Source organism: Dermacentor andersoni, chromosome 9 (assembly GCF_023375885.2).
Source record: "Dermacentor andersoni chromosome 9, qqDerAnde1_hic_scaffold, whole genome shotgun sequence".
Classification (NCBI taxonomy): Eukaryota; Metazoa; Arthropoda; class Arachnida; order Ixodida; family Ixodidae; genus Dermacentor; species Dermacentor andersoni.
Genome location: NC_092822.1, coordinates 80668932 through 80696406, shown reverse-complemented (window position 1 = coordinate 80696406; position 27475 = coordinate 80668932). Strand labels below are relative to the sequence as shown.

The window sequence follows — 27475 nt, the reverse complement described above, 5'->3', positions numbered from 1 at the left end:
ACTTTCAACCAGCACCACATTTATTTCACAAGTTGTACCTCGGTTAAGGCAATCATTCAAAGAAACATATACAAACTCTGTGAACGAAAATGTACGCGAGCTAGAAAAATACACGTCCGAAGAACACATCCGTGGTTTTCTTTTCGTTTTTTTTTATGTTTTGCGAAAAGGCCGACGTGGAGGCTGATCAGCGGTTCGACCAATTATAGTCGTTGACTGCGAAGGCAGATTGCAGTCACTATACGAATAAGTGAAATCTTTAAGTGCCCCGGATCTCACCGTTTAGCCGAGATATCGCTTCGTCGGAAGGAACAGCTCACACTATATGTATCTAGCGGGAGTGCTTCAACAAAGAGAGCGTCCAAAATTCATTCACAGTGATCATACATGTCGCTGCCGCCATTTTGTCTTACGCCGGCAGATAACTGGGGCACGACCAACCGTTCACTGAAATAAATTACCCTCGTGTCATAATTAAAGAAGCAACACAAGATGGCGCCACCTATTAGAATGCGCTCTAATGACGGTGTTCCTGGAAGCTTGTTCCGCTGGACAAGACCATGCGTTCAGCGAAGACCTTTGCTGTGACGATGCGGACAAGAATCGCAGGAACGTGGGCTAGAAGCCGGAGAAAAGTGTGCTAATCCACAATATGTGCAACAGTTTTACGCTTGACAATTAACGTGTACATACTTGTTCACTCCAATAACGTATACAACAATTGCGGTCAGAAGTGGTCTGTCTATAGCACGCATCGCACACACAATGCGGACAGCGAACGAGGCTCCGTCAGCAACAATTAAATAATCATAGATGGGCCTTGTTTCACGTCGTTCGATCCCTCACAGTCGTCAATTTCAGGCGAAATCGATCTGAAATGTAGTGCCTAGATTTAAGGGCTTGCGAACGACGGCTTCTCTTTTCGGTCGCCTAATTGCTGGCGATTCGTAGAGCTGTGCGTACAGTGTACGTTTGGACGCTATACACTAAAGGCCATAGCTTGTTGTTTCGAGTAACAGTGCTAAAGAATTACAAAAATACAAAGGTTGTAAACAATCGGCAATGGCACATCACAGGCGTAACATTAAACCAGTTCTATACATCTATGAACACTCCATCAAAAGTTATATAGCAGACGACATACTTCTGGAACGGGTTCCACCTCCTGCGCTTGCTGTTGGCTCTGTCAACAACAGTACGCGTCGCGGAGCTGAAACGATTGTATGTGTGTTGTGCACGCGTGCTGCTTGGACAACTGCTGTCGACGCCGTGAGAGCCGATGGGCCCCCGCATTAATATACATGGTGTCTCAGCGAACAAAATTTTGAAAACTTGCCTGTGGCTGACGGCACAATTCTAGTCCACGATGTGGTCTACTCGAGGAGGCCGCGGACATTACTTGCACAACTAACTGAAATGCGTAATCGACAAATTAACAAACCTTCACCAGTTAAGTGTCTAACTAATTACCTTACGGCACGTACTGTAATTTACAAATTCCAGCGGCGGAGACTTCAAGGCACATCCACTTGAAAATAATTGCGTGGATGACACCATTTACGAGATATGCGCCGTCAAACTCGCGGTAAAAAATTCACTACCGTTCCACTTACTTTCTTAACGAAACGCTGTTTTATGAATTGAAACAGAAAAGTAAATGGAAGGCGAACGCATTTCTCTGCAAAGTTCGGGAATAAATGTTTCGAAACTGGTGTCGTCCTGAGAATTCGTTCCGAGTGGATCCGCCTCGAGAACTGTCCGGCTAGAATTTGTGAATTGCAATGAGTGCCATAAGGTAATTGGTTAAAAACTTTATTTGCGAATAGCTGTTTCTTAGTCGATTATGCATATCAATTTTTTTGTGCAAGTAATATCCGCGGCCTCTTCGAGTAGGCCAGCTCGTGGACTAGAATTGTGCCAACTGCCACATGCAATTTGAAAAGAACTGTGAAAGTTTTCGCTGAAACATCCGATGTAAGAGCAGCACGGGGGCCACTTAACGAGCTTATCTGTGTGTGGCCTTTCTTTCGTCATTGTCCTTATAGCCTTAATTCAGATGGCGCGGTTGTCATTTTTCATGTTGTTCACGAACATCCGTCGTCCTTGTTCATTTTTCCCCCCGTGTGTGGTGCTCATTCCTACAGCCGGTAGCGAGGCATGAGGCGAGCCCAATATAGCATATATCTGTACAGAAAAGTCAAAGCATAAATTATCACAAACGTTTAATCGAAGTGTACCCACTAGAAACAGCTATACGTTCGTTATCTATTTTTTGCTAGAGCCTGGCAAATGATTGCTCAAACTATTTAAGAGGTTGCATCAGTAATCAACCTGGCGCACGTTTCGAAACGGCTCAGCACATACCTGTATACTATGCAGTGTTTGCTTTAACCACGGTAACCTATACGCCCATTCACGGCTCAAGTACGACATCCCATGGACTACATTTTGCTATGCGCGGTGGCACGAACATGGCTGTTGTCATGGTGCGCGTTATCTATTTTTTCTTCGATATGTAGCGCATACTGGCAGGGCCTGCAAACATGGCCGACGTGATGCGCGGTTAGACGTTAGTACAGTGCAGAGACATGTATGCGAGAAAGACAGAAGAGTACATGCACACAGCGGTGTACATGCGTGGACCCGCTCCTGTACGTTTCGTGTTGCTGCACTGTATAATGTACAAGCCTAATAACTGTGCAGTCCCTAACAGTGTGTGTCCCTAACAGACGCCAACTGTCCGGTGAGGCAGCTTTAGAGAATACCATTCGCTCCGCCCTGTTAGGAGAACACAAATCATGTAACCTCCGTATCCAATAATACCATATATTGCTCACGCGTGCGTTGATTATTATTATTTATTATTATAATTTTTTTTCGCCTGACCGCTCTACCCAAATGATCGCTGTTCCTCACGTTATCGCTCGTCACGAGACGCGCGCTTTGTTTGTATTTTTGAAAATTTTATTTGTAAAGACGTGCGGTCCAACGCCACACGAGGAATCTGTATACTTCTGACACTCTAGCAAACCGTATTCTCTCTCTGGAAATTGTCAAATTCCGCCGTATTGTCCATTCCGCCATCTGTCAGCTCTGATTGGTTCACGGGCCTGCTGGGGCCCCTCTGATTGGCTCAAAACGCCAACATGGCGGAATTCGACGATGTACAGAATAACATCTCGTGTTACCCTCTCTGTCTTTGGCCGTTCTACTTCTCTCTCTCTCTCTGACATCCTACGCGGTACGACACGCCATCCAAAAACACAGCAGCTATAGGATTCTATTATAACACGGGTTCACCCATTCACTGCTATCGGAACGATGGATCTGCCAATAGCTGACGTCATGTGCAAGTTTGGAAGAGCGCCACGCCACCTCAACGCGATCTTCGTCGGTAACGTGCAACAGGTGTCGCCTATAGAGTGCGAGTCCGCTATATATAATTACTGAGGGCAACCAGCGAGGGACAAACGGTAATTTCAAATACAGAATGTAAGGACCATCAAACGCGGTTACACGTACACTGTTCGCTGCAGCGTGCGTAATTAAATTGGCCACCAAATAGTCCTCGATGGAAAAACAAACGCTTTACGCGCTCATTATGATACATCGAAGGCTGCGTTGTGTTTTCCGGCCTGCGGCTGATGGTCTCGCATTTGCTACGGGTACCTTTCCTCGCCAACTATGCAGACAGTCGCCGTTTAAGGTCGTAAACACGTAGCACACTCCACGACGATTAGCACGACACTGACACACCTGCAGCCGAACGGTGCCAACAAGAATGGTCCGCGTACGTCCGCCTGCCACCACGGAGCGACACATAACCGAGCTTGCAAGCTTCACGCTTAGTTCCTTGCAAGCAGACCTTCCGCTATTTATCTTCTTTTTCTTGCTTCCTTGTCTCCGGTTTTCACGAATATCGGCCGTCTAAGTTTCTTTTTTTTTTTTGTCTGGGCATGGCGTTATAGTATTGTATAGGTACGTCTGGTGAACACCCATAATTGACTCGATATTTTACTTTCTTTTCTGTTGAAGGTTCATTGTCGCTGACATAAACTACCTCGCGAACTGATTTTGACAGATAACTTTCGCTTGAAAGCGCATTCGCTGGTGTCCGTCTGTGATCACGACTCCGGCACACGTTCTCGAAACATCTGCGGGAAACACGGCTACTGTACCCGCGATGACCGCCAAGTTACGGCAGGGTTAACTACCAAGACTTTCATTTAGTTCCACCGAGAAACGCGCATGGTGTGCTCGGGTGCGCTACACGCTCTTATACGCCAGGTTTTCGACAACGTTCCCGATCTCCCGTTTCCGTCCACAGATCACAACGAGGTAAAGCACTGTGCCACACACGCCTCCCGAATGTAGACCTCCCCTAATCCTCTGGGCTAGCACGCCCTCTTACAGGCACAATTCCCTTTCGGTCCCTCTCGTTTGCGCCATTCAGAACGAGCGAGCAAATGCCCGTACGCGTGTTCTATAAGCTCGAGGAACATGACTCTGCCAGAGTCTTCCGCTTTCGGCCGCCAACCCCAGTGGGACACTGAGTCACACGTTAGGCTCGTGAGCGACATCGGCTACCCGTTCCCGCACACCGGACGACCGCAGCATCGCACGCCACAAGTGGCCGCGGTCTCAAACGAACGATCGAGTCGTAGCCTCGGGCGCATTACTCAGTCCCTGAGCGGTTGCACGGCGGTGATCTTCTCGGTGACGGGCACCCTGAGGTCGTCCTCCTCTTCCTCCGGCGCTCCCCTGGATTCGCCCACGACGGGGGCGTACGGCTCCTCGTCCTGCCAGCGCGGGCACAGCGCGGCCAGCATCAGCGCGGCGGCCAGGAGCGAGCCTCCGCTGCAGAACATGCAGAGGCCGGCCAGACGCCACGGGTGCGGTCGCCGCACCAGGTTCGGCGGGGCGGCGTAGCCCACGCCCAGCGCCGCGACGCCCAGCAGGAAGAGCAGCGCGCCCAGCCACACGGAGACGCTCCAGGCGACGCGAGCGGACCGCCTCGCCCCGTGGCGGCGGGACGAAGACGAGCCGCCGTGGCCGTGGCCGTATCCGGAGCCGCAGCCGGAGCCCCCGTGCGAGCCCTCGGGGCAGTCGGCGTAGAAGCGGTGCAGGTGGCAGCGGACGCCGAACAGCCGCCGGCTGCTGGATTTTCGCCGTCCGGGTGGCCGCACGGGGCAGGGGACGCTCACCTGTTGGGAACGCGCCGCGGTGCGGAAGCTAGGTTTTTTTTTTTTGTTATTTTATTACGTTCAAGATGCGTTACACAACTCTTTCTTTCCTAGAACAATAACAGAGTGCAACCGACTAAATGAAATGTACCAAATATTCACAATGTGTAACCCTTCTGAAGTATTATCTATGTGTTCTGTGTTTTACCCTGCAATGTTTGTTCTCTCTCTCTCTTTCTTTTTGTTTTTGCCAACCCTACTTGGGCCCGTATAGGACTTGCAGCGTGTAATAACTAAATAAATATACTGTGGTCTAAAAGACCCTGCAGGTGAGGTTACAGAGGCTCAGTTAACGTGTTATTGTTGTAAAATGTTCCTGAAAACGCCGACGTTTTTTAAAGCTGGCTTCTCCTCAGTAAGATTCACCGTGTGGAGAAGCTCGCTTTACCTATTGACTTCATTTTAGGAGCGATAGGTGGCGCATTGAAAGTATCTATCTGGCACGCGTGTATTGCAACTGAAAGCGTTTTGCAAGGCAACCGGGGAAGCAGTGCTGCAAAGCAATGGCAATTAGACAAATTCGCACCAGCCGGGTCCAATCTGCGCTTTTCTAGATTCCGAAACCAACGCTGAAGTATTGCAGCACGATGTACAACGAACACTCTTGTAGGCGACTCCATAACGCAGTCTCTCGTGACGCAGGGTGCCACGAACGGTCCGCACTGATGACTCTGGGTATGCCTGCGGCGTTTGGTTGTGGAGTAGTGGTGCCACGAACGGGGGCGTACTACTGCCAGAAATGCGAGGCGCCATTTTGGACGAAGCGTGCAATGTGAACACTATAATCCGACGAGCGCCACAACGCGATGTGACTATGACGTGCAGTTTTGCTGTTCAGGCTTGCGCAAATTTGAGATAACCGGCTCTAAAAAAAGCCTACCTTTCAATTTTCCTTCAGGTGATTATAAAGAGAGACTGAGAGAGAGCGAGACCTGCGGGTAAAGGAACTTCATGACGTCGCCGGCTATTCATGCACACTCCACCGGGTTTATAAAAGGGACAACTAAAGAGGACCTTATCGTGTTCTTAAGTATCCTGAAAGGGGTATTCTGTACCTCAACAACTGCCGCCATTCTTCTCGCACAGCTCCTCGCCTCCTTTCAGTATGGCGTTCTATTCAAGTCGACCCTGTACGCCGAAGAAAGTATGCGCGAGAGAATGGGAGCGCTCATTGTCGTAAACTAAACATTTATTCAGTGCATAAGGAAGCGGAGAAGGAAAAGGGCAACACACGTTGCAAGGCCAGCGAATTAAGACCGCAATGGCGAATCTTTGGAAAGGGGACAAAAAAAAGATACGGAACGGTAGAGAGTATTCCTGGGACGAAGTCTTTCCTGACACACAGCCTTTGGAAAAAGAAGAAAGGAAAGAAAGAAAAAGAACCGCATCTGCGCGCCAGCACAAAGGGCTTTTCAGATAATCCGAACACGCCTTCGCACTGTTACGTTTCGAGGGTCGATATCTCGGTCGTCAAGAGCTACCGTTGGCTTTTTCTCCCTCGGATGTCTTCGAAAGCGCCGCATTCTGCTTGCTCGCACGAGAAGATATATGTGCACCTTCGAGCGAACCCCCGTATAATCGATATAGTTTCACGGATTTCTTGCGGATTAACTACAAAGCGTAATGATCATCTGCTGAACTTACGTCAGTCCAGCAGAAGAACACGTGCGTTAGGTGTGAGTTTGCCGCCTCAAAAGCACAGGCTCGATAAGACTGCATACATTCGTCACGCTGCCGATTGCAACGCATTTCCTTCTGCACAGTAAGCTAATTTGCATCGCTAAAAGTTCATAAGGGTGTGAATCGGCCTATAACCCACACCCGTCAAGCCAAAAAGGGTGTAAGAGTGCGAATTATAGATCGATTCACATCCTTTCGCACACTTAGTAGTGCAAATTGGTTTACAGTGTATATGAAGACAACGACGCTGCATATCCGAATGTAGTGAGTGATGTGACGGTTGGTCCAGCCACAAAGTGTTAGACACTGTTTTTTTTTTTTTGCGCGGCTATTATCATCGATGGAAAATAATTAAAAAAAAAGGCCACATGCTAACGATGACGTCGCTGTCGAAACTTTACGCCAGCAGCTAAGTAGAATGCACTTGGATATTGCAATGTGTCCTTTCTGGTTCAGCACATCACTACCAGGTGGCGCTACCAACCCGGTTGCTCTAGTGTTCCTGTATATGCTCCCGCAGGGAGCAGAGTTGCGCATAGGTCCGCCGCCGTGATCCAGCTCTGCAGCGAAGCCACTCCTCGCGCGCGCAGGAGCCAAATGCCGCGCGGTGTTCCGCCTTTTTCTCTAGTGGTCGCGAGCTACAAGCGCCAATTGTTCGCAGGCGCTTAGCAAAGGGCACTTGTTAATACAGGCTACGCTCGAACGAGTCATTCGTGCAGCCGGAGGGGGTGGGCTTCCAACCAACCGAAACTTTGTATGTACCTATGTAAACACGCATATACAAACACACACACGAACGTACAAATAGGGGGTAGGACCACCTTCGATTCCCCAAAATAAAGTATTCCCGTGGCTCAAACAGCTCCAAAGTTCGCTCGCAAACGCGCAGTACGTTTCGCTCGCAAACGCGCAGTACGTTGCCACAAAAAGCGGTGCAATGATTTTCAGCATGCATATGAAGTTGTCTTATCATGGTCAGAAAGCAAGAAATGTTTTAAAGAGTGTTTAGAACTTCACACACGTAAGGTGGACACTTAGCGCATTTTGGCTGCCGAAACCAGCCGATGAATGACCGTCGCCAAGAGAGCTATCGTGCCTGCAGTTATGTCAGTGACCGTTAACAGAGCGCCATTTATCACTAACCATCGTTCACAACAGCTGCACGTTTTCGATACATGCGGTGCAGACACAGATTTAAGCGCATTTCAAATGTTGACATGCGCACATTTTAAGCAAAGCTTACTTTTGTTTACTATTACTATTTAGTAGTGCTTACTATTTAGTAGCAGCAAATCTGCAAATAGAAAAAGATTCAAGATGCAAGAGCTTCTAGCTGCTCTTCTGAACGCACGATCGACGGTCCACTGATTGCAATGGCGATGGTACTGACGGAAACGACGAGTTCGCATGAGTCGGTGATGCGCCCGTAAAGTTGGCTTCGCAGCGGTGGGGATCATTTGACGTCATTTTTCGCGCTCGGCCAATAGCGGTGCGAGCGGCGCCGGAAAAGTTATGCGCAACTCTGCTCCCTGCGGGAGCATATACAGAAACACTAGGTTGCTCACGTTTCCGTCTCTAGTAACCCCGGCATTCCGCAAAGTGCAATACATTTAAGGATACGTCAGAAGCTACATACTACATACTACAGCTACATACGTACTACATAAGAGAGCTTTTCTAAGCGCGAAAGAAGCCCGCGAATGCGCAACAAATTGTCGCAAATTTAATCGAATTATAATATTTGAGAAGTTAATTATTTAATTAAGAGAAATTATGCAACTAGGCGGAATGCAAGAAAAAAACAATCTGAGCATATCCAAGCGACGGCAAACAACGTTACCTTGGTTCTGTCCAGCTACGTGGCATTTGCATACTTTTATTGTTTGGCTCAAGTTGCGTGGGTCACCCGGTATTCTTCCAGAACAAATGTCCGCGTGGTTTCGACGGTATAAAGCACAGAGACACGTCCGTTGCGTGTCGCAATGGAACATAAAATTATATATCTTTATTTCATGCATTGCGTTATTTTTATTGACGCTGCTGCTTGAATAACAACGTCTGGGCGGCAAATAGACCGGCCCAGCGGTACAGTTGTCTTGGTCGATGGACAGGCGCTTTTTGGTCTCAGGCGATTTGGCGGCGATCGATCCAGCGCTTATCGACTTGGCTATAGGTCGATATGGTGGGCCGTGCATGATGCATTCCGCACCGTGGCTTTCGCTGGTTGGACGGGAGATAGCGTCACTCTTTCACTTCCGGTTTAGCCATAGCCTCCTATATTTATGATCAAGCGAAGCGCGACCTTCGCGCTCGCGGTGTCGATGATAGCTTCGTATGAAGTCGGCTGCCGGCATCTAAGTGGCTGGAAGCTCGTTATGAGAATGAGTATGGAAATGAGCCAGCGAAATGTCTATGTCGAACAGCCTGATGGCGTTCCAGCGGTCTTAATACAGGGTCAATTAACGTGCACGTTTGGTGGTGGTCAGATGGCTTCCCGCTATTTTGTTGACGGAAGCGCGCTGTAGCTTCGTGTTTTTATTATTATTATTATTATTATTATTATTATTATTATTATTATTATTATTATTATTATTATTATTACGTGATTTAGTTATTTTCTTTATGCCAGCATTCCGTTTGACGGTGAAGGAGCCTCGTAGAGTGCAACGGGTCGGCTCGCGATCGGCGGGTGCGACCGGTAGTGATCAAGGAGCCGTTCGGGCCGACCTGTAATAATGACCGTTACTGAGGTTTAACTTTCCTGATGCCGGGCATTCAGACTGTGAGTGACGCCGTAGTGAAAGGCTCCGGATTAGTTTTGACCGTTTGGGGTCCCTTAGCATGCACCGGAAGAACGGTGACATTTTCACACCCTCGCGCTCAGCTGTGTATAACGGAACCACTGTCCTCCCCCTGATTTTTCTACTCAAGCAGTTCTTCGATGCAAAGAAAACTCGAGGGTTTGTCGGATTCAAGGAGATTACTTATTTCTCACTCTTGGTTACCTATAGATATAGTTTCGGTTCAACTCCGGATAGATGTCTTAAAATTTGTGACTTGTGCTAGCATGTGCAACGTACACCCCATGTACCACAAGGAAAGAAGACGAGCCCGAGTGGATGCCCTACGGCGAAGACACGGGCAAGATATCCGGACGTCAGGTACACCGGCGCAGCCAAATACCCGCAAAGAAACGCTTGCGCCCTGAGCGTCGTAGATTCCCAGGGGCGGAGCGTCTGCCACAGTCCTCGCGCAAAACCCTGAGGCTGCAGAAGAGGCGGCGATCACGCCAGCAACTACCGCGAGAATGGACGCAGCTGTCGTCTTTTTCCGATTCTGAAGCAGCTGTCAGGAACTACGCTAAGGGTCGCGTGTCGACAGAAGCCCTGAAGGTACTGAAGCACTGCAGCGTTCCGATCCCCTATACACATGCGTGACGTGGGCTCCTGGGTTCCGGGGCAACGAAGCGGCACATGCCGCGGGCCAAGGTCACGCCTGCCGGGCCAACCCTTCCTACTCTCGAGGCGCCGGGTCTGCGTATGCAGGGACTGAGACCGTGCCCATCACCTGCTCAGCGATCCTTCAACATCACAGGCTGGAACGCAGGGTGCACCCACTAACTCACCCAAAGCTCAACGAAGAATAAAGTACCATACTCAGAAGACTTCAGAGTAACACTTACACCCACGGAATACTCATGCACAGACTCTACCCAACGCTACAATTAAGGATACCACTGCCCAATGTGCGGCGTACCGGACACCTTGGCGCATCTGATCCTCGAGTGCTTATGGCATCTAGACACAGAAGCACCGCCTTCACCGAAAGACTGTAATGCCAGACAAGAAAGCGACGACCTCGTCGAAACGCGGGAGGCCAAGCTCGTCTTCGAGGACCTAGAAAAACAACGACGCCTGGTCGTCACGGCCAAGGAGGCAGTGAAGGCCAGGAGGTTCCTGGATCGAATGAGGAGACCATCCCACCTAGAGTAGAACCGGGGCTTACCCCGGTATACTGTTTCGAAAGTAAGCGCTTATTGTTCCTCCTCCTCGTGCCAAGAAAGAGCTGCTGCACAGAACGTGCGCAGCTTCCTCGTTGTAAGTTTATTTCTACTTCCTCGCACAATTCTACAGTAGTCGTGGGCTCTACAGCGGGTATATGTAGTTAGCGTATTAATGTTGTCATAAACGCAAGATAATCTTGATCGCTTTCGAACAACGGAAGATAATGACTTCTGTAGGTCGCACCGCGCACGATCATACTCATAACTAATAAGGGCAATAACTTATTTCATATGGACCTGTCAATTAAAAAAGAAAGCGGTACACCTACTATACACAGCACACGTTCTCAAGAAACATATGGTTTCTTCCAGCACCTCGAACGATCGAAATATTTGCAATTCACTCGCGCACTCCCCTGCTTATTAAACAAATATTCAGACTTGAATTGAGCTTACTTGTCTGACACGGGAAACGTTACAAAATATATTTCTCTCATTGACTCTCCACAATTAAGATTGTACGTTGAAGTGTTTTATGTGCTCTCTCTTTCCTTATTCTGCTGCTGCAGTATCCGATCGCGTTGCGTCATTTCGTGTGCATAATAAGTGATAGCAAGACAGCAAGCTTTATTATACGGTTATTTTTCTTCCAAAGTTTAGCGATATCGCATATTTAGCATAATCAACAATAGCTTTCGCATGTGATTGCGTAGCCTCATTACAAAATCACGCCGTTGGTTGATTCTGCTTGTATTCTGAGGTTTATGTCATATAAAATGGAAGTTTAATTCCAGAATCATGCAGTATATAGCTTAGCGCTTGGCAATGCCGTTCCTCGTAAATGTGCATAGTCCGTGCTTATTATGCGCTCTTTCAACGCTATAACAAATGCGAAGTGGCCCGAATTTCCGTTCCTCTGAACGAAATTATACAGGCTCGAGGCAATCCCGCGGTAACAAATTCAATTATTGTACGAGCGTCCTCCATGTTTGTCCAAGCCAATTACCCTTCGGTACACGGTTAGTTAGGCGCCCCCGCCGCATGATTTAGTCATGTCGACTGCGTGGCCGTGCTGCTCGCGGTTGAGTGCCTCGTGGGCACGAAAAGACGACTGTCGAAGGACAAAGCGAGATCGATGTAAGCGCAGCGCAAAGATGGCGCTCATAAAATGGCTGCCCGGGAGTGTGGGGATTAGCCGAAGGATTAGCGAAAGCGCACGCTCCCGCTAATCCTCGCAGCGCGAAAAAAATGGCCACGCGCGGCTTATGTTGCGGAGACGGCCATATGTGTTCGGTGGGCTGGTCTATAGACCTCTGTAAATGAAGAAGAAAAAGAAAAGAACTCGTGCCCACTGTTGTGGTGCCGGTGCTGTCACGGTTACAATATGGCTCTGTTGGGAAGCACAAGTTTTACTTAAAGTAACAAGCTAAACGAATAACACTGAATAAGTTTGCACTGCTCGACCTTTCTTTCAAAGCTACTTTTATTTATTTCGCAGGAAACGGTAATTGGCTACTGTAGTGCAGAGAAACGAAATCCAAGGTGCCCATTCTTTTTTATTATTTCGCGCCAAAAACTTCGTGCCGGTATGCCATAGTGACGACATGGATTTTAAATTGCTTTCTAGTATTTGGGCCTTTTCCCAGTGGAGTTAAGCGGCAATTATAGCGTGTGTGTGTGGGTGGGGTGGAGGGGGTGCGTCTACTCAATCCCACTCGTATATGTATAAACATATGGTAGAATCTTTTCATTCTAACCTCTGCATCTGGACTTAGAAGGGTGAGCGGGCTTTTCTCGGTAAAAACGCAGCACGCTTCTCTCCGTAGTCGTCATTCTGCCCACTAAGAATTAATTATAGTATATACTACCGGCATGCTTTGCGGCAGCTGTAGCGCAGTGCAACTCGTGAAATTAGTTCCCAAGTACCGCTTTCCATAACTGGCCGGCCGCCTCGCTTAAAAATACGTCGTACATACCGAGTAGCCGGCATATGCTGTGACAAAGAGTTTTCCAGCGTAAGAACTTTATTTAGAACCGAATATAAGGGCCTTAGATTGTCGAACCCAGCAGGCGACGCTGCTAGCTGATCCGTAGCCGACGCACTCGACCACTGTGTATTAGACAAGTGTGATATTCGATACGCTCGAAAACCCAGCGCGATCCAAGTACGACACCCTACCATGTCCTTCAGCCAACACGGAGCTACATACATTTCCCCTTTCCCCGGAACAGGGTAGCCATCCGGAGATATATCCTCTGGTTGCAACATCCCTGTCTTTCCTTTGTCTCTCTCTCTCTCTCTCTCTCTTTCTACGCGTCATAGACACATGCTGTAGATGCGTACCGAACTGCTGGCGGAAGACGACGACGATGATAATAACTAATTCTTTATACAGTGGCATCGCACCAATTAAACTAGAGTTGCCGCGATAGTCGCCTAGCTCGTGTGAGCTACTTTGGTCGAGAAACGGCACCCTGCAGCAACAGCGCCATGGAGTGGTGACCGGCGGTTATGCGGCGTGAAGCTGCGATCAACCACACCACACTGGAAGCGCTGTTACGCCACTCGTCTCTTCTATAGCATTCCTAAAAGAAAGTGTACAGTCGCGCTACCATGGTCTCCGAACTTGTCGCCTCGATTCCACAAAAATACTTCGCGATGAATACCTCGCTGTTGAACAGTTTACGCCAGAAGTAGATTTCACGTTCGGGACACGGTCGGTCATCGCACTGAAAATTCTGCTCGCGCCGATGAGACACAGCGTCGCAAGATGTCCGCCACCGACACAGTTCCTCGAGTCTATAAGTTTACGCTTCCCCAAGAACGCCAAAACACGCGTGTTACAGTTGGTATTTGTTTACTTGACAACCGTGTTGGATTAAAGTCACTGTACGTTAACGTATGTAGATCTGGGGTACATATCAAGTCAGGAGAAAGTAAAAAAAGAATAGAGCAATTCATCGCCAGCGCACCATTGCAAGTACCGTGTGCCTCCATTAGGCGTCCCTATGGAATACTTCGCCTCGCCGTGGCAGGAGCGGGACGTGCGGTTCTTTGTGCACTTCTCGAATGCCGGCCGGCCCGCGTGGCCTCTCCGGTTCCTGTTCCCCAGCTCTGTCGTGCAAGCGAGCGCCGTGCAAGTGAGTGCCGTGCGTAGCACCGCCCACGCGTTGTGTTGTGCATATACAGTATGCATGCACGCACCGCAGGTGACCTAGTGCTATGCATCAAAAGGAATCGCGGGGGCCGCGGTCTGCCTCACCAGTCCTATACATTATATACACGATTTCTTTCGGGTATACGTGCCACACTTTCTGAATAGCGGGTATAACCGGCACTCTCACGCTTGAAATAATGATAACGTCCGCGCACACTCGACGTTTCGGTTTCGGTTGGGTTGCATGCCCGCCGCCATTGATGATTGGAATAAAATCCCGGACAACGTCGTTAATGAGAGTGAGAGGTAAACCGATAAATTAAAAGGACTACAGTTATTACTCATTACAAGTGTTAATATGCATTATTCTGTATTGTGTTGTACGTATATTAATTGTTTTCTGTTTATTGTACCTATTATTTTCTTTGTTCTGGTTCGTAACCTTTTTCTTTCTATAGCTTTGTTCCTGCGTCTTTCTTGCACTTCTCATTTTACGACATTTCTTTTGTATTCTTCGTTTCGCCTTGCGGCTCCTCATAAGCTGAAAGTCGTCATCGGAGAAGTCCTCACTGCTGGGCGAGTAGACACTGGTATCGTCGCGGTCACTGTCGCTCTGGAGGCCAGTCCGCTTCCTATAAACTCAGCCACCACTGAAGTCCCCATCCCCAGCAGAGGCGCGGGGACGGCAAGTTGCATCCGTGCCACAATCCATGCCGGCTCCCCCGTGATATACACAAAGATCAGGCGAAAATAGCTGAGCTAGAAGAGCCTATACCTGTCTTCAAGCACGTCGACTATGGGACCAACTTCGAATACTTCAGCCAGTATGATTCTGTTTGTACCGGAAGTCGCTACCGACAACCTGAGGCGACTCAACAGACAGTCTGTCTCGGTGCTTGAAGCAGTGAGGTCAAATAAAGTCGCAGACGTCAGAGTCAATACACGAAAAAAATGTCTTGGCTATTGACGTTGTACATGAGACTGCGCTGCGAACTTTGAGCGAACTTACGGAACTTGGCGGCATGAAGGTCCACTCGTATATTCCTCTGGACAGTGACACCACTACTGGTGTCATCTAAGACGTGGACGTCTCCATCTACCGCGCTGACCTGCCTATTCTAGTGAAGCCACCCGTTGATGGCTTCGCCATAACTCACGTGTCTCGACTCGGCGAATCCCGCTATGTGAAGGTAAGTTTCAAGGGCGAATCTCTTCCCTCATACGTCAAGGCGGGCCACTTTAGGCACCCCGTGCGACCATTCATCCGAAGGCCACTCCAATGCCACTCCAATGGCTGGGCCACGTGAGCGCTGTGTGCGAGAACACGATAGTTTGCTCGCGCTGCGCAGAGCCCCACGCTGCAGACTCCTGTGTACCCACGGTTCTCAAATGCCCCAATTGCATTGGGTCCCATGATGCTACCTCAAAGGACTGTCCCAAAATGAAGAAAGAAAGGGAGGTCTTGACGCAGATGGCGAGTTGCGGCCCTTAGAAGCGACGCGACCGACGCCGTCGGACTTCAAAGAACACAGATGCTTCCGTGAAGAGCGCGCCACATCCGACAACTCCTCCTCCTCTGCCCGCTAGGCCTGGCGGAGTCGAGTCTAAGGTCGTGCCGCACACCACCAATACTGAAGCTTGGCCCGCGCTACCAAAGCGACAGCCCCCGCCACAGCTGAAGCCGCAGCCAAAGAAACCACCGGAGCTACAGCCAATGGCACAGTTGAAGCCACAGTTGAAGCCACAGCCGGAGCCGCAGCTGGAGTCCCAGCCAAAACCACAGCCGGAGCCACAACCGATGTCACAGCCGGAGCAACAGTCACATCAAAGGATACAGCGCACCGGGGCGGAGTCCACAATGCCGGCTACCGATAAATTGTCCGAAGAAGACCAGCAAGTGGTCTTGAGGCTTCGGTCCCTCATAAATACCCTTCGTGTATTTTTCAGCAAGTTGCATACTCCGTTAGCAGCGAAGTGCAGTGCAGTACTAGATGCTCTTAAGCCAGTGATTGCAACTCTCGAGTAAGCCGCATAGCTCACCCGCCGCCTCCTATTTGCGCAAGGACCACTGGCCCTTTGGTCGTCCCAGATGTGATCAACGTAGATCACCAGCTATGGAACTCCACTTTGTTGTCACGGTGCTTCACTGCACACAAAGCCATCCACTTCCTTTCTCTTTTCTTCTTTCTATTCCCCCTTTCCCTTCCCCCAGTGTAGGGTAGCATACCGGACGCTCGTCTGGTTGGCCTCCCTGCCTTTCCTCTCTTTGATACCTCTCTCTCTTTTCTATTACTTGCTCCCTCCTTATGCGCGGATTCCTTTTAAGTGATAATAAATGTATGATGATGGTGACAATCTTAAGTTAAGCCTCCTTACATCAGCTGCTCCTATTTAAATACATGGTAACGGAAAATTCGTTTTTTCTCGGTACCCACACCACCAAATTTGATGGGACTTGTTGCATCATTAGGAGCAAATATTAAAACCTGCAGACTGAGGCAATTATTTTTTTCTCATATGTTGGTCATCGATTTCGTCAGAAAAATTCTTGAACATTTCCAAATATTAGAAAACTGCAATATCAACTTTACAGCTCCGTATCTCAACATGCAAAGACAATATCCTTATTCTGTAACCTTCCGTCATTAAGACATCTAAAGCGACCAAATATGATCATTATACCAACTCTGAAACGTGCCACTTATTTGTCAGTGGGACTTTTGCAAAGCCTTCGTAAACGTTGCAGCAGTTTCGCGTAACCTATGTACTCAAGCACCACATCTGTCCCCAATTCACAACCATCATAAGAAAGACTGCTAATCCCATTAACGTCGCCAATCATCTTCAAAGAAAGAAAGCACCGTCAACATTTCTTTCTATTTTAAATTTCGCGCTGGAACCCCAGAGCGGGTACGTCACATGGTATGACGTCGCCATGACTTCAACGCCCCTTCTCGCATTCGGGCCGTTGCGGCTGAGCAAAAGTTCTTGAAACTTGCCAAGTTCAGTCCTTAGCTAACACAGTGTATAGTCCATCTTTACCGATAAGGAGATAACTAGGCTTGAGCAGACGACGTCAAACTTAGTGCCGTCACGGTAAGCTGTTTGGTTGGGGTTAACTTCAATTGGCCTCGCCTCCCGTCTTTCGTTTTCCCGCGGAAGCACTTGTTTTCTCGAAGTTTTACGCAGACAGAAGTTCACGGACACTATACGTCATCGCCCGGCAAGGCTCGACACAGGAAAGCTCGCATATGTAATACGAGGCGACCATCTCTACTAACATTGCATGCGTACCAATTACCCGCTCCGTTCCCGACGTAATCACGCAGCGACATAATAAACACACCTTAATCAGCGCACTGGCATGCAAATGCAGTCAAGATTATATCTGCACGTCTATAGGTCTTGTCCATAAGCACTCTTCTTTTTTGAATGAATTGAGCTGAGGCACGGCTGACGCATGCTTTGTGTGATTTAACACTGTAGGCATCAGCGAGCTCGCGAGTGAGTTTATCGCTGTGTTTTGTTTATTACAGTGTAGTAGCTATTGGCAAACTATTGGCAAAATTAGCTATGTCGAAAGGAGACCTCGTGTGTTCGAAGGCACGGCAAAAATGGAGATTATACAGAGACACTATGCGAACGCGCCGCGGATGCTTATGTGCAGCTGTATATATGCAAATCGCCTCAAATTGAAAAAAAAAAATTGCTCTGGGAGAATCAGTTGTCCGTGGGCTGCAAGTAGACCAAAGAGCTCTCTCCGTCGTAGCGAGAGTCTGCAACCCGCATGGGATGGGCAATCGCTCTTTGATCGACTGATTCACCACCCGTTTTCTTGAATTGGATCAACAATGGCGGTCTTATTTATAACCATCGCTGGCAGTTACAAAGGTGTTGCTTCGGCTATACGGCTCCGAACGTTATCAACAAACGCGCGTATTCCCCCATTTATATCTAAACCTCTTAAATACGCAGAGCTTAGTCTGAACTGCCTCTTTCGGTGCTATTTCAATTGATCCAGTCAATACTACTCGAAAGATTCCCGTGTTATCTCACAGATGCATCTGTACAAAGCGACGGTCAAGGCACTTCTGCAGCTTTCTTTTGCCTTTTGGCTGAAATACGGATGTGTTTTACATATACGACATCCAGCCTCATCAACAACTGTGGAGCTATAGCAGCGAGTGATGTATTGCAATGAAGTACGCGCAAGAAGAGCTAATCTCGCCGAAAACTGGCACCATCACCGACTCCCGCGCTGACCGTAGCAGACAGCAGAGCGGTGACGCTGAAGTTGGGCGTCGAGCATTATTGACTCTGCTAATAAAAGTACACCTCGTGGGCCATATGGGGTCATCCCTTGACAAACATGCAGTGGGCACCTTCGCACGTATAGGGATCGCCGGAAGAAGAAAGAAGAATAAAATAGGTAGTCGGCTGGCTGCAATTTGTGTCCACAAGGAACTGTGATTGCCCGGAAATTTTGCGTAGGCTCGATGACGCCCGTCTGTTGATTCGTCGCTATACCACGTCGCGCAGTACCCAGGCTACATATACAGTGTGTTGCAAATGGAACGTTTCCGTTCCGCCTTCACGGTCAAGGCTTGCGTCCTGCATTCCTTGAGCAGAGCACGTTCGTACTGGGGGGGATGTCGTCTTCTAAATTTGTCTGCGGCGCCCGGGCCGCGACGGATGTCTGCACGGGCCCCAGTGGTTGCGCATCGCGACGCAATCGGGCTCCTCTTTAGCTTATTCCAAGAGATACTCAGTTAGCGTCCCGTTCGTAGCGCATGTTTGTTTGCTTGTTTGTTTACGAGTGACGAGACCTGTAGACATTATCTCTGCTGCGTATGAACTTTATAAAAATTAGCGCGGCCTGCATTCTTGTGTTTCTGTTCCTACTGCCACACTTTATTCATTGTCCTCGTCTTTCTTCCTTCCTCGTGATCTGCATGTTATCTTGTTTCTCGTTTTGTTTTTTCTGATACTTACTTATTTTATTTCGCAATACCTCTAAATGCTCTCGAAAGGGTATTGGGTGGCGGGGCGGGGGGCATACGTAAAAAGATAAGGTAAGCTTCGCGGGACCCAGAAAAGTTACGCAATAGAACACAAGGCACAAACAAAGCAAAGTGACAGGCGAAGGTAAGTCATGGAAATACTTGGGCAGAAACCACCCATAATGATTGACAATTCAATCCACTTGCCCAACTCATTGGGGAGGCCGTTCACTTCATTAAAGAACCACTAACCGGCACATGTGTAGCGGTTCCAGCTCCAACTCCAGCAGTCGCCAGAGGGGGAGAGGGCGGCGGGAGAGGAGGGTGACTGCCCTTCTCGAGCGCTCCACCCCAGGCTCTGGCGCGACAGCGTATGTGCACTGCTTTAGCCGCACGACTCGGTTATAACGCTTGACGCAAGGCGTTACGAAGGCAGGTATTCAAAGGAGCCGAGTTCGACCTTGGCACTGTCGGCCATTTGCCCATCTTTCACAATCTACGCAACGGCCTCGGATGCGTAATGATTTTTTAAAAGAAAATCTCTGTTTCACCGTTACAAGTGCTCTGCGGTAGAATTCGTGAGTTTTGTGAGAACTAGGTTTGCATCGAAGATTCTTTTTTTTTAATCTGATATATTCACTGTTGTTCTATCGTTGACTATCGCGCCCTTGGCATGAGCGATGAAAGCCCGACGGCCACCGATGATCAGTCCACGAAGACGGGCGAAAGAACCAAAGGAAGACATTCGCTTAGAAAAGGTTAAAAAAAAGTGCCAAATTACATATATGGGCAAAGATGCAATAACGTTTCGTCATCATCATCATCATCAGCCTAGTTACGCCCACTGCAGGGCAAAGGCCTCTCCCATACTTCTCCAACTACCCCGGTCATGTACTAATTGTGGCCATGTTGTCCCTGCAAACGTCTTAATGTCATCTGCCCACCTAACTCTCTGCCGCCCCCTGCTACGCTTCCCTTCTCTTGGAATCCAGTCCGTAGCTCTTAGTGACCATCGGTTATCTTCCCTCCTCATTACATGTCCGGCCCATGCCCATTTCTTTTTCTTGATTTCAACTAAGATGTCGTTTACCCGCGTTTGTTGCCTCACCCAATCTGCTCTTTTCTTATCCCTTAACGTTACACCCATCATTCTTCTTTCCATAGCTCGTTGCGTCGTTCTCAATTTCAGCAGAACCCTTTTCGTAAGCCTCCAGGTTTCTGCCCCATATGTGAGTACTGGTAACACACAGCTGTTGTACACTTTCCTTTTGAGGGATAGTGGCAACCTACTGTTCATGATTTGAGAATGCCTGCCAAACGCACCCCAACCCATTCTTATTCTTCTGGTTATTTCAGTCTCATGATCCGGATCCGTGGTCACTACCTGCCCTAAGTAGATGTATTCCCTTACCACTTCCAGTGTTTCGCTACCTATCGTAAACTGCTGTTCTCTTCCGAGACTGTTAAACAGTACTTTAGTTTTCTGCAGATTAATTTTCAGACCCACCCTTCTGCTTTGCCTCTCCAGGTCAGTGAGCATGCATTGCAATTGATCTCCTGAGTTACTAAGCAAGGCAATATCATCAGCGAATCGCAAGTTGCTAAGGTATTCTCCATCGACTTTTATCCCCAATTCTTCCCACTCCAGGCCTCTGAATACCTCCTGTAAACATGCTGTGAATAGCATTGGAGATATCGTATCTCCCTGTCTGACGCCTTTCTTTATAGGGATTTTGTTGCTTTCTTTGTGGAGGACTACGGTGGCTGTGGAGCCGCTATAGATATCTTCCAGTATTTTTACATATGGCTCATCTACACCCTGATTCCGTAATGCCTCCATGACTGCTGAGGTTTCGACTGAATCAAACGCTTTCTCGTAATCAATGAAAGCTATATATAAGGGTTGGTTATATTCTGCACATTTCTCTATCACTTGATTGATAGTGTGAATATGGTCTATTGTTGAGTAGCCTTTACGGAATCCTGCCTGGTCCTTTGGCTGACAGAAGTCTAAGGTGTTCCTGATTCTATTTGCGATTACCTTAGTAAATACTTTGTAGGCAACGGACAGTAAGCTGATCGGTCTATAATTTTTCAAGTCTTTGGCGTCCCCTTTCTTATGGATTAGGATTATGTTAGCGTTCTTCCAAGATTCCGGTACGCTCGAGGTTATGAGGCATTGCGTATACAGGGTGGCCAGTTTCTCTAGAACAATCTGACCACCATCCTTCAACAAATCTGCTGTTACCTGATCCTCCCCAGCTGCCTTCCCCTTTTGCATAGCTCCTAAGGCTTTCTTTACTTCTTCTGGCGTTACCTGTGGGATTTCGAATTCCTGGTGGTGGTGGTGATCATGGTGAATTCATGGTGATCATGGTGAAATGAGAGCAGTCAGTAACAGATACATCTGTATTTTGAAGGCCCAAAACACACACACGCACACACACAGCGACGAAAAATTAAATAGGACTTACATTGCAGAAGTGTTTCGACGAATTTAGAAAATACTTTCCCGAATCTTCTCCTCTCAGTACTAACTTGAAAAAGTTGCACACTACATTTTAGGCCATTATGATTTTTTTTAAATATGAAATGCCAATGGGACACTAAAAATAAATAATGAAAACAGTAAGCGGGGCCGCTCAATAGTGTTTACTATGTAGCTGTCATTACGCAATTGCTGATAGCCTAAGTGAACGGAAATAATGCGAAACGACCGCGCTTAGCGGCTGCAGCAGTTTCAATTCTTGCGATTTTTCATTTCCGCCACCCTGTACATGTTTCACGTTATGACGTGGTTTGTCGCACAAGAAAATTGAATAATAATAATAATAATAATAATAATAATAATAATAGTAATAATAATAATAATAATAATAATAATAATAATAATAATAATAATAATAATAATAATAAAGAAAGAAAAGTGTAACGGAAACGATGTTAACGCTGCAGACTGGCAACGAAATTGAGGCACTTACCTTGTGATTTGTTTTCAGCAGCAACCGCTCGCTCGGTGAGTCCATTCGGAACTGCAACGAGAAAAACAAAGCTAGAACTGCGAGTGATGTAATATGTGTCGTGTCGGGTCTAGAAATCACCAGCGCGCGTATTTGCGGCAACCACTTGTCGAACACGCACACACTTCTCTGTGCTGCAAAACTCATCGATCCCCGACAGAAGTCAAGCCCGCAGCCCCGGCCGATTAGCCGAATTACGAAGAGCCACAACGCATGCGAGTGGGAAGCCACGCGCGCCAGCCGCATTGAATAGCAGTGCTTCTCCGCAACAGCTTGCCCGCATGCAGCGAAGTCAACCTTCAAATATTCAGGGGCACCTTTCTCCTTACCGCGCTGTTTTCGGCCTCGCTTTCGTGCGCCGACGATGAGAAAAAAACACACAATCTGGCATCGCGGACGCCTGCGGATTGGTATTGACATTCAGGCTATCCGCGAAAATATATGCCGCCTACGCAATATCAACAGGCGATCGAAACCTTTACGCCGCGCCTGACAAGCACGGACAGACACTCGAGAGAATGCTCGGTTTCCTCCGAACGGTTCACGTTGAAAGACAATCAGTCCGAAGATTTCGGATTGGGCTTCTCCCGCAAACATCTGTGCCATGCCGATGAGTCCTTCGTTCTTACCTTGGCGGTTGCCTAGGGCTTCCGCTCGCCCGGCAGCGATCCGATGAGTTCGAGAGCAGTCATGTCGTGGCCGTGCGCCACTCCACTGAACGGCGCCCAGTGAGAGAGAGAGGAGAGAGAGATTAAAGAACTAAAGGGAAAAAACACCGACGTATTAAGCTTCTAGGGCGCTCGCAGCGGCGGCGAAGGGAGTATAACGCTGCTGCGCCGCGAGATGCGGTTTTGTAGCCTTTTGACATTTTGCACCTCCGCGGCGACCCTAGCGCTCCCCTGAAAGCTCATTAGCCCGAGGCCATTAGCATATTGAAGCAAAAGACGCAGTCTTTCCCTCATCTTCATTTCTTTATTGCTCTTTGGCTAATGTTGCCGATGAACGCGCGCATGGCAACCACGAAAAAAACGACGCTCTTCTATGCTGTCGTCGCGCGAGGTTTTCGATTTTGGCCGCTGCCGCGCTAAGAATGCCAGATATATTTTAGCTGTTCAGTCATTTTAAACAAAAGCGCAGTGTAGTCTAGCAAAAAGTTTCCGGTTTCGTTTTCGACATTTCTCATTAGCAGCGGCGGCCGTACTACTTGTCGGGCAACGCTGAGCGAGCCGCCTCTCACCGACGCTCCGGATAATCGTCCGCTTTCTTGTTTGAGTGAGTTACAAATACTTAAATAAAAAACTTGAGTGCTTAACGTTTTGCAAGAAAATATTGCGGCTTAGTGTTCAAACGTTCAGTTATTCAGCTCTTGAGCGCTCAAATGAGAATTAGGCACTCTTACAGAACGAACTACTTCGCTACGCCATCTTGTTGCGGAGGGATACCCTCATCTGCCTTCGGCCTCAGCGACCAACCAGCGCCTCGCTAGCCTCGCCTAGCCGGACGGCGCTCTGTGTTTCCGTGCGGGCCGCAGCTCGGAGCTGCTAGCTTGGTGGTCTGTGTAGTAGTTGGGTGTAGTTTTGCCCGTGGCTGGCGCTTGTGCGTGTGTGTGTTCATGCTTGCCGTGTTTCATGTGTTCGTGCGTGCTGTATGTGCTGCGCTCCGTGAGCTGCCGTGCCAGGCCTATCTAGCCATGGACGACGGTGTTGGCCCGTCGATGATGAACGCGGCGGGCACCGCGCCGTCGCGCTGACCGAGCGCGAGAGAAGCGGTCGGCTCCTGCACCTCTTCGTCGCCGTAATCGTCTGCTAGGGGAAACCGGGAGGGGACGCCATCATGGGAAGCTGCTTCAGCCGATCGGCGGGCTCCAAGTCGACGTCGAAGAAGGAGTCGGTGCAGGCACCCGTCGACCGGGGCGACGTCGCCTCGATCAATATCGGCCCGGTGACCACCCACGAACCCGTGTCGGGCCGACCCGTGCACCACATCGAGCTCGCGGGCGGAGGCGGCGGCATCGGTCGCAATGGTCCCACGGTGCCGATCGCGGTGCAGCCCGACGTCGAGACGTCGGCGGGGCCCGTCTCGGGTGCCAAGATATTCGTCGCGCTCTACGACTACGACGCGCGCACGGACGAGGACCTGAGCTTCAAGAAGGGCGAGCACCTCGAGATCCTCAACGACACCCAGGGTGACTGGTGGTTCGCCCGCTCCAAGTCGACCAAGCAGGAAGGCTACATTCCGTCCAACTATGTGGCCAAGCTCAAGTCCATCGAAGCCGAACCGTGAGTCGATCTTGTTTGCCGCCCGCTCGGGGTTTAGTTTGGTTGTTTGTTTATTGTTTTTCGCCTTATTCATCGTAGTCGTTTCCGTTCCGGGGGTTGCCCTGCAATTCGCGGAGAACTCTTGTCTTCCCCCCTCCCCTGTCTACAGAGAAAAAAAGAAGTCATCGCACCTCCACCCCCCCCCCCCCATTCTCTTTGTCTTTTCGGTTTTGTTTTGCGTCACTCGCTGTCGCTCCCCAATCGTCGTCGACTTCCGATACATATATATAAATGTGTGTGTGTGTGTGTGTCTGTGTGCCTGTTTTCGGTGCTCGGTCGAGAGGCAAATCGAGCAATCGCGTTGGTTGCAGCCTGCGTTGGTGCCCGAGTTTGCCCGTTTCTGTGGCTGGCTGCCTGCTTTCGTTTCGAGGTCGTGTGCGACCGGGTTTGTGCATTGCCGTCTGCCTCCTCCGCCACCTACTTTTCTTTTTCTTGTCTTCTCGCGAGTCAGCCGGGTTCGTTTTGCTTGTCTCCTTCTTCGAAATTCTTTTCTCGCCTCGCTTCGGTCTTAGTACTTCGAGGGTTACCGCCGTGAAAGAAAGTTATCCGTAAAGTATGCGCACTTGACTACTACACGCGCCTAAGCAGCCTAAGCATTCCCTTTGTCGATTCCTTCGGGGACACCGGTCACGGCCTGTCAAATTTTGAATCCGCAGCACTTTCTTTTTGTTCTTTTCCAGCACCTCCCACCCCACTTCCATTTTTCTAGTCGGCGGGTTTCCTTCGACTGTGGGATTACGCCACTCGCTGTGAGAACCGCGGTTTCCCCCCTCCCCCCACTTTTTTTCTTAAAGATTGGTTTGTTTGTCTGTCTGTCGGGGTGTTGCGTGGATTGCGTGAGGGGTCCCCGATGCCAAATATTGCGGGCTTTGACCCACAACCGAGTCTTTTCGTGTTTCCTCGCTTGCGGGTACGTAAGCCGTTATCCCGTTGCTTTCTTTATAGACCGCTTTTTTAAATACATCTGTTTTTTTTGCTTACGGTATGGGATTACAGTTGCCTTTGGGCACTTTATTTTCTTATTGGAAATTGGCGATGCTTTTGAGCATCAGACACACGTGCTGAAATATATATATATATATATATATATATATATATATATATATATATATATATATATATATATATATATATATATATATAATATATATTGCGGTCTCACATAATGGCTCAATAAACTGGCGTTTTCTTTTACTGTTTTTTCTTAGAATAGAAACACACGTTAGACATTTTATATGGCAGGTAGCGCAATTCCTTCCCATCAGCCGGATTACTTGAAAGGGCGAACGTTACCTGGGCCGGTATGTTGTAGCGATGCCTTTTCCGATTCTATGCTCTTTCACGCTTTTCGCGCTTGGCCAGTGGTCAGAGCGACGGTCTGCCCACATTATCAACGGGATCGGACGGCCGTGTGTGGTGGATGATAAGAATAGCATAGAATAAGGCATAAAGCATCGCTACAAAATAGCGGCCCTGCGCAGCAAATCGCGGTGTTACGTTGCCTAATTAAGTGTTCCACAAATTAACTTACTAATTGTTCACTTTAGTGTGCACGCATCGATCGTGGAATTGAAGCCGTGAAATAATGAAGTTCCGTTTATCAGAAATTATGTAACTGTAGCTCGAATTCGTAGAAATACGTCCGACAAGTTCTGGGCCGAAATGCCTTGATGTTCCAGGTAACGCTCATCAGAACTGCATAAACATGTACGTCCTATCTGCTTTGTAATGGTGAACTCCAATTGTTGAAAAAATTCGCAGCAAATATATCTTTCTTTCAATTTTAGAACGCACTTGGAAGAGAGAAAAAAAAGTTATGCAGATCCAACGCATCTCTTGGAATCTATGCGAAGCAAAGCATTGGTGAAACGGTTAATCAAATGCCATAAGGTTGACCATTTCGTTCCTGCGTCTTTGGCGTGTAATGGAAACTGCCGTGAACCGATTGTAAATTCGCAGTCGAATTTCATTTCGAAGGTCTCACGACTGAAAAACTTTTATGATCAGAGAGACTTCCAGCCGGGCCTGGTCCCCATTGTTGACAAAGTGTATTGTCTCTTCGCCTCCCTTTTGAGAACTGTTTCTACTTTGATAATTGTACTGTCAAGCGTTTGTTTTCCGTGCTTGTAGACGCGGCCATTGCTGTTTTGGCCGCCGTGTAAATAACTTACGCACATATCCTTTTATCCCAGCAAGCTGGCCGTGTTGCAGACTGAACATGTTCCTATGGGGTGGGCAGCGGAACCCGGACGAATGACAAAGGGAGTAGACGATACGAACGCTTTTTGTATGTCTTACACATATAATAAATACCACGAAAGGAGAAAAAAAGAACGCGATTGTGGCCTAATGGGTAGAACATCGGGCTTGCGGCGTGAAGGAACCGGTGTTTGATCCCACCATCGGACACGTAATTATTATTATTATTATTATTATTATTATTATTATTATTATTATTATTATTATTATTATTATTATTATTATTATTGTGAGCTATTGGGTGAGAAGCGCCACTCAGCAGCCGCCGGGTGGGGTTGTGTGTGTATGCGGGGGGGGGGGGGGGGAGGGGGGAGATCAGAGAAACTACTTTATTTGAGCAAACGAGAAGAAAGTGGGTGAACCGAGGGGCCCCATTTTTATTAGTCATATCATAAGAAGCGAACAAACTCTTGACACCAAGGACAACATAGGGGAAATTACTTGCGCTTAATAAATGAGATAAAGAGACGATAACCTAATGAATAATTTTTCGTTAGTTTATCGTCTCTTTACTTCATTTATAAAGCACAAGTAATTTCCCCTATGTTGTCCTTGGTGTCAGAGTCTGTTCGCTTCTTATTTGACCACGGAATTCGGGCACGTAGGTCCCAGGGTCCCCGCACGACCCCACTGCACTACGCGTTTGTGAGTTCATAGGGTACCACGACGTGGGTCAGTGGCGATCTTCTGCCTGGCCAGATATGTCCGGTCAGAATTAACGCTTCGCTTTAGCACCACTTTCTGTTATTTTGCGACCTATGCTCTCTTTTGTGTGGCGTTCGCGCGAAAATTTT

The 27475-nt window shown here is 48.4% G+C and overlaps 2 protein-coding genes across 3 annotated transcripts in view; one reads left to right on the top strand and one right to left on the bottom strand.

The window, feature by feature from the left end:
* Positions 1 to 2: 2 nt before the first annotated feature.
* LOC126528297 (neurensin-1-like) lies at positions 3 to 22998 on the bottom strand. The gene is made up of 3 exons (XM_050176187.2): positions 22734 to 22998; positions 22066 to 22116; positions 3 to 5204 (listed from the first exon to the last, which is right to left on the bottom strand). Exons 2-3 carry the CDS (start codon positions 22108 to 22110, stop codon positions 4680 to 4682), a joined length of 570 nt encoding a protein of 189 aa, XP_050032144.1. The 5' UTR covers positions 22111 to 22116; positions 22734 to 22998; the 3' UTR covers positions 3 to 4679.
* Positions 22999 to 23397: 399 nt separating this feature from the next.
* The window catches only part of Src42A (Tyrosine-protein kinase Src42A), a 105765-nt gene continuing 101687 nt past the window's right edge, over positions 23398 to 27475 (top strand). The window contains exon 1 of one of the 2 annotated variants that reach the window (XM_050176182.3): positions 23398 to 24383. In XM_050176182.3, coding sequence (XP_050032139.1) covers positions 23938 to 24383 — 446 coding nt within the window. In that variant the 5' untranslated portion in view covers positions 23398 to 23937. The remainder of the gene's footprint in view (positions 24384 to 27475) is intronic. The other variant, XM_050176183.3, reaches the window with a different exon arrangement.